At 42.6% G+C, this 11,588-nt stretch overlaps 2 protein-coding genes across 2 annotated transcripts in view; both read left to right on the top strand.

The window, feature by feature from the left end:
* The first annotated feature begins 6,846 nt into the window (after nucleotides 1–6,846).
* LOC112557928 (contactin-like) lies at nucleotides 6,847–8,937 on the top strand. Its single transcript, XM_025228088.1, has 6 exons — nucleotides 6,847–6,889; nucleotides 7,201–7,355; nucleotides 7,463–7,570; nucleotides 7,836–8,037; nucleotides 8,308–8,439; nucleotides 8,845–8,937. The coding sequence occupies exons 1-5, from the start codon at nucleotides 6,870–6,872 to the stop codon at nucleotides 8,351–8,353; spliced, it is 531 nt and encodes a 176-aa protein (XP_025083873.1). The 5' UTR covers nucleotides 6,847–6,869; the 3' UTR covers nucleotides 8,354–8,439; nucleotides 8,845–8,937.
* A 1,761-nt stretch (nucleotides 8,938–10,698) lies between these two features.
* Nucleotides 10,699–11,588, top strand: part of LOC112556061 (contactin-like) — a 46,565-nt gene continuing 45,675 nt past the window's right edge. The window contains exons 1-2 of the mRNA XM_025224674.1: nucleotides 10,699–10,824; nucleotides 11,090–11,249. Coding sequence (XP_025080459.1) covers nucleotides 10,699–10,824; nucleotides 11,090–11,249 — 286 coding nt within the window. The remainder of the gene's footprint in view (nucleotides 10,825–11,089; nucleotides 11,250–11,588) is intronic.

The following is an 11,588-nucleotide window of genomic DNA, read 5'->3' as shown; positions in this document are numbered from 1 at the left end:
AATGGAGTAGAGGTTTGGGGTGTTGAGTGACTGTGTTTGGAGCATGCGTGTTGTGAGCATCGTCAGAGATCTTTCAGCTTTGTAAGTTCAGTGTGCGGGTGTGTCTGGTCTTGCCTGTCTATATTTGCATGACTGTCTGTGTTGTGATTTCTGTTCGTTTCATGGGGTTAAGTCTGTTAAGTTTTGGTGTGTTGAGATTTGGAGGTACACGGAGAGAGAGTGACTGTTGTTCTCGGGAAGTCTTGCTGTATGGTTGGGGTAAGACGTATTGTTGTGGGCATCGGGCGTAAGTTCATTGACTTAATATAGTAAGGTGTGTTGGGATGGGTGTTGAATTGCTGTAGTGGATGTCTGTGAAAATGGTGGTAAAATCATGTCGGGAGTGTGTGGTGTTCTCGGGTGCACTTGTGGGCAGGGGAGGGATGTTGTGGGACACAACAATTTTGTATTGTACGTTTACTTGGGATATGTTGGGTAACTACATCTCAGGACGGGTGCCAGCACTCCGATCGCACTGACTGCAGGGTCGATTAGTTCAAGTGTCGGAGGTTTCAGTAGTTAACAGGAAGAATATGAAGCGAAAGTCTGGTTAAGTGGACAAGTCGAAATACGCGTGCTTGTCTGTTACACGCTGAGGGCTGCTTTATCTGTCATATCTGCTGCCGTCTTTCTTTTCTCTTCTTGTAACTGGATAAGAATAAAAAGAGGAATCTGTAATTTCGCAAGTGTATCGTCGAGTGTTGTTTGTGCCTCAGAGTTTAGGGACTATTTACTGACGGTGACGTGTTCTTGTTGCGTTGAGTGGTGCGGAGGGCAATCAAAGCTAAAAATATTAAGAATGAGAAGAGTGGTGCTTATTCTGTTGTTCAGGCAGGAATAGGCGGCGTGAGGGAGGTTATATGGGCGTTGAGTGCACCAGGTGGTGGGGGATGGGGGGGGTGGGTTTGGTGTGTTTGGGTGGTTGTGGTTGTGTTGTTGGGTTGGGTTTTTTTTTTTTCAGTGCATGTGAGATAAGATCAGATGGATAGTCTGCGAGATTGGATGGGTCGTTATTCAGTGCCGCTCTCGTCGAAGTACTGATTCTAGTATTTGTGTGTTACAGTCGGTCTGATAGAATTTGGCCCGGTGCCCTGAGCGTGCTGGTGACAAGTTTAGAAGAAGGTGAGTGAATGGGCCGTCGAAGGTCAGGCGAGCGTCCACTAACAGATGCCTCGGCGTCCCTTCGAGGGACAGTAGTGCTTGTGACTTACTGTGATCTCTTTCACAATCGAGCATTTTGAAGTGTGGCACGTCGGCCTGGGGGCCGTCATGTGCGAAGGGGACCAGGCATCGTCGGCGCTGCAAGATGGAGCGGGGGGTGTGTCTGTAACGAGAAGTGGAACGAAATCGTGCTCAACTGAGCCTAGTCGAGTGCGCCTGATGTGAAACCGGACGGTTATTTGTTGGTTGTTGCATAACGATTCGACTTAAGCTTTGGCAGCAAGGCCTTATTGACAATAGTTCTCGAACATTGTGTGGTGGTAATGCGGAGTTGTGATATTCTAGGATAAACCACTCGTGTCATCGAAATGTATAATACAATTCTCATGAAGCATTTGAAATTGTGATTAAATTTCCATTTTCTGCTTAGAATTGTTGCCACTACGATATTCGCATGGGTCCAAATATGAACTAGATGTGAATGCATCTGCTGTAGTGCGGTGGTGACCTTGATGTCAGTAATTCACAATGTAGTAACTAAAGGTATTGGTTATTGATTATTCAGACTGTTGCTATAGTTCTGCGATGTTGAGCTTCTGCAGTTCTTTCGGCTAGTGTGATGGCTTGGTGGCGGGGCACTGATTGGATGTAGAAACATGACGTATAACAAGCTGAGCAGCAATCGTCATGTAAAGTGCATCCTCATCCACATTGGGATTTCGTTAATCTACACAAACAGCATTCATTCTCGTTGTGAATGCCGTGGCAGGGTTAGGGACTGTGGACGTCAAGTGCTGGGAATTGCTGCAGCACACACATTCATTGGAGTCAGGAAGTTCACAAGGAAAGCTTAATGTTTAGTGGATTTGACATTGCAGTTGTATTTTGAAATTTTGCCGTCTAATCGAATACCTGGTAATTAGCTTCCTGACAACATTTCTAGGATGAGATATCGGAGACAGGTGAGTCTATGAAGTGTTTTTGCCAGTACTTGGCTTGTTAGAATGTATTTGAAGATATTTGACTGAATATGTTTAATGTATTAATTGTGTTTAAAGTGTGTGATATCACTCATGTGTTTCTTATGTTGTACTTTGCTTGCATTTTCTCTTGGGAGACCTTGATGTACGGAAGAATTCAATAAATTTGATGAAGTGAATGCACGATAAATTGTTACTTTGACTTAGTCTCAGTGTATTTCATCGTAAATTGACTGTTTCATGTGCTTGAATTCACGAGGTGATTTTGAGTGGTGGGGTTGTGCTACGTGTGTGCGCTTGTTGTGGTGTTGTGGTGGGGTGAGTTTGTGCTGACACTTTTGTGTTGTCGGCGGGCCTGAGGGCTGCTGGGGTGTGTATGTCATGGAGAGGAGTATGAGGAAGTTGATAATTGAAATTGTTGATTGGAAAGAAGTAAAGCGAAATGTGCTGCAATGGATGAAGTAGATTGTCATCGTTTTCGGTGGACAGTGAATGCGGAGCGCTTTTTACAGGGTGCAGGCGGTGTCATGGCTGTAAGTCTGGCTGCTCGTCGTCTGGTCTGCGTCATTTTTGTCGTCGTGTTGGTTCTGATTGGTGGGGGAAGATACTTGGTGAGAACGAGACAAAGCTAGCGAAATTATAATGTGTGTTGGAGGAACAACAATAATAATAAAAGGTGACCTATGACCTAGTGACGATGGTAACCTGTTGAATTATAGTTTAACTGGAATGATGAAGGCATGTATGGGACGGTATGCAGTGTACTAGTGAATGTCTCGACACAAGACTCGTGTGTAAACAGTCACAGAAGATGAGTTTAGTGGCATGGAGCCACGTCTCAGCACCACGGGTTCTTGGAGAACTCTTGACTATGCAGTACAAGTTCAATAAAAACCCTGCAAAAGTGGGTAGACCAGACTACACAAACGCAGCCCACACAGACACACAGACACACACACACAGACCGATGGAGATGACAGCTGTACTGAGATCAGTGTTTTCCGTTAGGGTGAAATTAAACAAACATTGCTCAAAGGAAGTTCATTCTTCGTGTAATACATAATTAATACAGTCGCTACAGAGCCTCAACTGTGTAGACATTATATAGATAAATATGCGACTGGCCTTTAATTAATCCTCTTATACTTAACACAATTTTTAAGAATGAGTGGTATAAATATAATCAGATTTTTGTCTATGAAGGTATATTAATGTATTTTGGGACTATCCAAACAATAATATAATTTATATATTTTCAGAATCTTTTGATTGCCGATTTCTTATCATCATTCATATTAATCTCATGCATAATCACATCATCATCATGTCTATTGTATTTGGTGGGTTTGGGACCAAACTACTTTTTATGAAAGCCTTATGTGGTTTAAGGTCGCCAACCATAAAATCAGATTTGGAATTTTCCAGGGTGAACACCTGACATGTCAATCTATCTAGTCACTGTTCATTCTCGAGCTTGTGCAAGCTTGTAAAGTATAAAACGCCTATAGGCCGACTTTACTATTGTTTTAAGCTTACGATTCCTGTTAATCTGACCTGCTGGTCCCTCACTCAGTTGCTGGTGGAACAGGATTATGATGAACGTAGGTCTGGAACAGCATCATAAACAGACATTTGTCAGCATATAGTGTTGAAAGTCAACGGTTGGCACTGAATCAGTCTGGTTTGCTTCAAGGTGCAACCTGTTGTCCAACACGAATTCTGACCATTTGTGTTCTGCACAAACAATATCTATAATAGCTGTGGAATAATTGAATTTATTACAAAGACGTTTGTGCTTTGCTGTTAGGAATCACAATATATTTTTGACAGGTGGAGATGGATACTTCCGGCTGTAGCTGATGAGAACTCGACACACAATGTTGGTTCAAGAAGTTGGTCGATTCATGTAGCATATTAAGAGGAATGAGTTCATGGAGAGTTTATCTGAAAAGTCTTGATTTTTTTGTTGTTGTTGCTAGAAAAGTTCTTAGAATGTAGTTTTAAACGTCGCTTTATCATGTCTGCTTGGTCAGTCTCCAGGCTTCTGTCATTGTTCTTCATGTTCTGTCTCCTCAGTACTCTGTCCGCCATGTTGTGGCTGCTCCACTGGTCTTTGTCTGACATTCTGTCCACTCACATCGTCGCACCGACATGTCTACTGTCTCATAATGATTTTATCCTTCATGTCCAGAGGCTGCTTCATAGCACCACGAGGACCAGTTGCTTTCTGTCGGTGCTTATTGTTGTACTGCGTCTCACAATATGAAGGTAAAAAAACAGTCTCTATTTATTAGTTAACACTATTCCTTTTCTGGTTCAGAAAAATATTTGCTTCGATGTTTGACGTGTATGAATTCAGAAAATATTAACAAACTCAACCTATGTATTTTTTATAACTTTTAAAAAATTGTAATAATATTTTTATTGGATTTTTTGACAATGTTCTTTTTTATTTATTATACAATACATACAAAACATAAAATACTACCACATAAAACAACATAGACACAGAAAAACACTTTCCTGGCAATGTACACAAAATCATTCATCAGCCTCTAATCACACCCTGTGCAGAGAGAAGCTGCTAACCATAGAAACATAGGCTTTGTACACAGAGATAGCTTTTTTTAACAACACATGCAATCATACTTATATGTATATACAAGTAACATACCTTACATAATGACATACTGACAAATACAGACATCCGTCTAACATGATGTAGGCAAGTACAGATACGCCGTTATTTAAGTCACAGAGCTAAATGGCAGCCACTGTTTCCTAAAGGATATCTGTGTGCCGTTAGTAAATGTCACACAATCGTGGCGTGTTTTTATATTGAAACTGGCAATGAGTAGTGTTTACCAACACAACTGATATAAATAGCCTTCCTTCAAATCTTACTCTTTCTCTTTCACACTCTCTCTCTCTCACACATCTCAAACAGAACTCAAACTCGAACTTTTATTGGATCGGTATTTTTATTTCGTGGAACAGCAAACGTCGCTTACACGCTCCTCACTAGGTGAGGGAAGAATGCAATTCTCCTCCCAAACGAAGTTTAGTTTCTAACATTGTCTAGATTGTTCATTGTTAGCTTTGCGGGGGTCTTGTAGTTAAAACTGTTTATTTGCTCTATGTCTTAATTTTACTGTGTGTTATTCTAGAATTCAGTTTCTGGACTAATTTACTTTTGGTATTTATTTCTGTATAACTTGTTTCTGAAGATGTTTAAGGTCTGCCGTTGTTTATTCTATTTATATCCGTACCCATTGTCACACAGACTGTCCAGACGAGTGGGTGCCTTTCAGCTCAAGTGCTACCGTGTTCGTCATGTTTCCTGAGCACAGACCACGACACCGCACGTGCAGTACTGTGGGGTAGGTGACTGTCATACTCACTGAGCAGCTCACGGTGAACATTGAGTTGGCGCCATCTTCAGCCTTAGGAAAGTTTCTTGGCTTATCGAGTTTAAGCTGTGATGGTTGCGATGACTATATAAAAACAAAACAGGAACATTTACACGTTAAACCGTTGCTAGTGTAATCCTGGCAATGAACCAGCGGCTGTCTTTGAGACTGACTGGCGCCTTGTGGGTGTGTTGATCACATTTGGGTGTTGACGACGGATCCACCTTTTTTTTTCGGTTAAGAAGAGCGGTGAAGATTTTAGTTTTCCCCTCCGTTTCAAAGTGAACAGAAAACGGAAATCCTCTTGGTGACGTAAGGCGCTTCTTGAGAATCTATTTTGATTCGTACACACCTAGCAGTCGTCAATCCAGGCGTGACACTGAAGGTACACTTTTCACCAGCTGAGAAATGAAGCAAACGGTACAGTGATGATAACTTACTAGAAGGAATAAATAGAAGAAATGAACAATAAATAATGACGGAAGACGCACAAAACAGAAGGAAAAGAACGAGCGAGCCAACGAACGCACACACATACAAGAGCTTCCAACGAACGAGTGGAAAATACAAATAGCAGCTGTACACAATAAAACAAGGGCTACAGGTGTGGTGTGGAATTATCTACACACTGGATTGCTAAGCGTTTATGGTTGTGACGGTTGAAAAGTGGCTGTCGCGAATCGCTGGCTGGTAGGGGAAGAGCCTTTAGGGAGCGTTATGGTCTTCTAGTATTATTTATGCTAACGAGCGCGAGAGGGTGGTGGCCTGTAAATATTCAAAGTAGGCAAGGGGCTAAATGTGTCTCCAACCAACAACCTGCAGGTCGGATTATCTAAAACAGACAAAATGAATATAACAAAGAAAAAGGAGACGGTGGCTTAATAATAGTCATGGCTTATTTTTATTGTATCGTGTATTCATCTCTATATTGTTTCCATATTGTCCTATGTGTTGCACAAATGAGATTAGTATGTGTCGTTGCTATTATCTGATGTGTGACTGAAAATGACCCACTTCCAATTCCACCCTCATCCCAACAGTGCGAAACCGACCTTCGTGGAAGCATTTTTTTCCTTCCGAACACAGACACTTTAGTAGGTTCAAGAATGAGGTGTTGACACAAAGACACTACAGAGCTTAGTGACGAAACTCTAGACTCCAAAATATATATATATAGCTTAAAGAAGAAATAGTGTTGAACACTCTGTTCTCAGGCCAATGGAGCTGTTGGGTGTGAATTACTAGCAAGACAGAACACCAATTTCTCAGTGGATGGCTGATGTCAAACGATATGTCAAGGTAGTAAGCGATATGTCAAAAGATAAGTAGTTTTCCGAATACCTTTTTGAAAAAACCCATCACGAGTTATCAAACACATCAAGGTAAGCTATGCCATTCACTTATCTAATACTTTCAAGCTCAATATCATCATCCTGTGTGCGTTGCAGGTCCGTTTGTTTACGTGTATGGTTTTGTCTGGTATTTACCTGACACTGCTGTACCCGAGCTTGGAGTAGGTTGTTAGTATCGTGTAAGTTCCTGAAGATGTGCGTCGATGCCAGTTAATTTTTGAATGTTCCCTTCCCGCACATCCCCCCAACATTCCCCAGGCGCGAGTTCTACACGAGCGGTCTGGTGCGCAACATGGCGCAGGGCGACTTGGTGTGGGAGAGCGACGGCAGCCGCATCGCCCCGGAGCTCCAGTACTGGCTGAGCGAGGAGGACAGACTTGACACAGGGCCGTACATCACATACAAGTATGGAGGTATGACAGACTAGTATGACAGACTAACCGGCCAAACGAAACTATATCTCTTTTTCTATTTCATTGTCCTATTTGTGATGTCAATTAATGAAGGAAACTTTTTTCAGTAACAACTTACGGATGGAGCCGAGCGGCAGCCAATCATTTACTTCCTTTCATCTGCGAGATTAGCCGGGAGGAAGCTTACAGAATTATCGAGGACAGTCGGGACTTTGGTAAGAATGTCACGTGATGTCATGAAATGAGGTGCCGACACTGATACATCTTTTAAATATGTATAAAAACCCATCTTCTTCATGAAAAACTGCTCCTATCTACAGTTCTGCTAACGTTCTTACAATCAAATTAAATTTACCTGCTGAATTTAAAGTGAAGTATTCTCATCCTTTAAAAATGTGGGGTGGTTGTCTGGCAGTGCTCTCGTTACTCCTCACATCACACGTGTATCAAAAGGTGTGTGTGCGTGCTGTATGTACACAGACTACGGCCTAGATGTCCTTGACCCCAACGACGTGCCACGTGGTCCCAAGTTCATTGACCAGCCGGACAACATCATGGCGGTGGAAGGCATCGCGTCCGTTGTCATTGACTGCACGGCCGCAGCCAACCCCTCGCCCACCTACCGCATGTACAAAATACTGGTCAACAACACCATCCCCATCACCACTGACATGGATTCAAGGTGCACCACCATCGACTTGTAGTGCCTTGCTATCTTTCTCTTTCTCACTCCCTTTATTTCTTTATCTCTACACCCGTCCTTCTGTCTTCATCTGTATCTTTGCACCATACACTAACATTTATTTAATTAAATCTTACATCTTGGTTTCCCGCACTTCGTACATGTAAATCTTCAGTGTATGTTTCGTGTTCTGCATTCGGCAACATCCCGTTAATATTAATTTCGTTCGCTGGCTTTGTGTTGTTTATTAACGTAGGATGTATGTGTCAGGTACGCATTAACAAATGGGAAGCTGGTCATCATCGAACCCGACTGAAAACAAAGACGCTGGGCGGTATATCTGTACAGCAACCAATCCCTACGGAACGGTCATCAGTCAGATCGGACTTCTCAGCTTTGGAAGTCAGTGGTGTAGCTATCTTACAAAGATAATTTTGATGTTTACAAATAGTGTTGATCACGTGATTACTTGTTTACTAAAGACCATGTCTTGGCTCATGCATTTAAAGTTGATCATTCAATATCAAATTCTTCTTAAAACAAAGAACTGGAAATCAGCTTACACGAAAAAATATGTTGTCATTTTTTTAACCTTCTCTTTCACCCATTTTACCCTACATTCTTAAAACCTTCTTCTTTCATCTTTACTCATTTTCTTAGTAAATCTTGTCTCTCATCCCATCTGCAGACTATCATTCTGATGGAAGATTTTGCGACTCATTCTGTCCTGAAATACCTTCACTCATTCTGTTCTAAAATGTTTTCACTCATCACATCTTTACAGTTTCTCACTCATTCTATCCTTAGTTCTTGGAGAGTTCTCAAACGTACAGCGCGAAAAAGTTCAGGTAAAACAACACAGCTTCGGCATGATCAAATGCCTTCCACCTTCATACAGACAGGTAATAACAAACACATACTAGATATGTACAAACGCCAACTTTCAGAGTTAAAATGTTTATAAAAAAAATTATTGGTTGTGTTAGCTTTCTGAAAGAAAACAACAGCGGTTAAAAAAAGTTTTAATTATTTTGTCACGGTAAAATATATTAACCAAATGATGATTTCGGTCACTTGCCTTTGTCATGAACAAAGCCAAGTAAGAATGATTTCGGAATAAAACTAGTTCGAGGTAATTTTTGCTATAGACCTATACATATATTCACGAAATCTCTCTTAAGACCTGTATTTACAAAACCTCTGTAGACCCTGTATTCATAAACTTCTTTGGACCTTTATTTATCAACACCTAAAGACATTTACTCTTTAAGATATTTTGTAGATTTACCAACACCTGTCTGAAGGTCTCTATTATAAAACACCTGTCTGTTAATCTTTACTCGTGAACATCTATCTCTACGCTTCTATTTACAAACACCCGTCTGGATCGAGCAGAAGTGGGGTACGGGTGGATGAAGTACTCACCAGGTAACTTCATTCGAACGGACCTCTTGAACACACCTGTTTCGTCTCTGCCAACGGTAACCTGTACTTTTCCGAGTGACCACAGCGATGCTGCTGTGTATTACTGCATTGGTCAAAGCTCATGCCCCCTCCGGTACCCCCATAAGCCACCGCCCAGCCTCCGTCGAGGGTCAGTAATGCCATAGAGCTACAGGTGACCCAGACAGGTAAGTAAGCTCGTCAAATCTCATCACTTGTGTCTGTTACTTAATATGTAGTCTTCTTGCTACTGACATATTCTAAGATGTGCGATTGTTCACAATTCTGTGTAAGGTGTACATACGACGCTTTGAGAAGATAGGAGAAACACAATAAAATAGAATAAAAACGCGCGCGTGTGACAATTTGACTTCAGAGCCCAGCATCTGGGGAACCTCAGATTGGCTGATGATTTCCTGCCGTGTACCCAAGGCAACCGGTTAAGAGGACAAGAAGTGGACTGGAATGTCTAGCCTAGTGGAACGTGAGTAAATAGAACATTTTTCTTTCTATTTCTTTCTGTGTCACTAAACTAACAACGCCACTCGCCCACAAAACGGCCCATAAATCAAAAAAGAAATTTATTATCATCTCGCCATTCCCTTGTCAGTAGAGAGAAAAACAGACACCCCGAAACAGTCAGTGCGATATGTATCATACAAATCCTGCAAATTCTGCACGTGCAGCATTGACATACGCTACTCCTGGTCGCGAGAGAAGCTGCTCTGCCGACCGACTCCTACCTGCTGGAGGAGAAACGTGTGCTCATCATCCCAACGTGCAGGTGGAGGACGCGGGGGTGTACGTGTGCCACGCATCCCGGGGCGGCACCGGATCAGCGCGGCCACAGCACAGAAATCCATCCGCCTCAACATCGAGTGTAAGCAAGAAAGGAATTCTACCCACTGTCAAAAAAAAATAAATAAATAAAATGTCAGTCAAATGCAGTCACACATAACACGCCTCATAAGGCTAGTGGGTTCGGGGTGAAGGTTTGGATCTGGGGCTCTGTATGGGTAAATTTCGCTGCAGTAGCGGTCTGCATCTGTTATAACACTGAGGAAACATGTGTTCAGGGATGTGGGTGAATGTTGGACCACCTTTGCACACTCAAACAAGGCGGGGGGGGGGGGGGCAGTATGAGAGACGAACTCGAAAATGCATACAATGCTCATGTCCGCAGTCGCGATTGCAGTCGCGGTGCAGTCGCTGATGTGCATGTCTGTGTTCTGGCAGCGAGTCCCTACTACATCTACGACCTTCACGACAAGCACGTGGACGAAGGCGGAGAGTGACGTGCGATGTGAGCGCGAGGCGTCCCGGCCCACTTACACCTGGTTCAAGGTGAGTACATGATGTTGCCGCCACTTACACCTGGTTGAAAAATTATTCAGAAACATACCCGCTCCCACCTACATGACACCTTCAGATTTTCTGGCAATGTTCTTATTTATTGTAATTTATGTAGTATCAAAAAATATTTCAGCCGCGGACAACCTAAGCGCGGTGAAGCAGTTGGGACCTCAATCATCGCAGTTTAATGACCTTATACTGTAGTTACAAACTTCCTGGAAGGAGAATAACTCTTGTAATGAAACATGTCCTGCAGGACGGCGAGAGTCTGCAGCACGTGTCTGGGGACGTGGAGATACTCAGCAACACCCTCACCGTCGTCAGCCCTGATGCGCTCGTCATAAACGGCATGTACCAGTGCCGGGCCAGCAAACATCCATGGCCGTCTTACTCCACAGGACAGATGAGAGTTTTGGGCAAGTAGTTTACAAAGGAGGCACTCTTTGTCAAAATAATTCATGTCGCGCGACTATGCAAGAAGGCGGTGTAGAAGGCTTTCCACTGAATATAGTGCTCGAATATCATAAATCAGATTTTTATTTTCAATCGGGGCAATTTGATCCAAATATGTTTTTGTTCAAAGGATTCAAACCCACTTTCACTAAACATCCGGTCCAGTCCCATCACCTGGGTGCTCGTGGAGGAACAGCAACCATAAGATGTCCACGGAAGCAGCTCCCAAACCTGAAATCACGTGTACAAAAATGGCGCCAGCGTTGGAAGTACAGAAGCAACGGCACGGATTCGTATCCTTA

This window comes from Pomacea canaliculata, linkage group LG2 (genome assembly GCF_003073045.1).
Source record: "Pomacea canaliculata isolate SZHN2017 linkage group LG2, ASM307304v1, whole genome shotgun sequence".
Lineage (NCBI taxonomy): Eukaryota > Metazoa > Mollusca > Gastropoda > Architaenioglossa > Ampullariidae > Pomacea > Pomacea canaliculata.
Note: the sequence above shows the minus strand (reverse complement) of the source record. Positions and strands in the feature narration are given on the sequence as shown.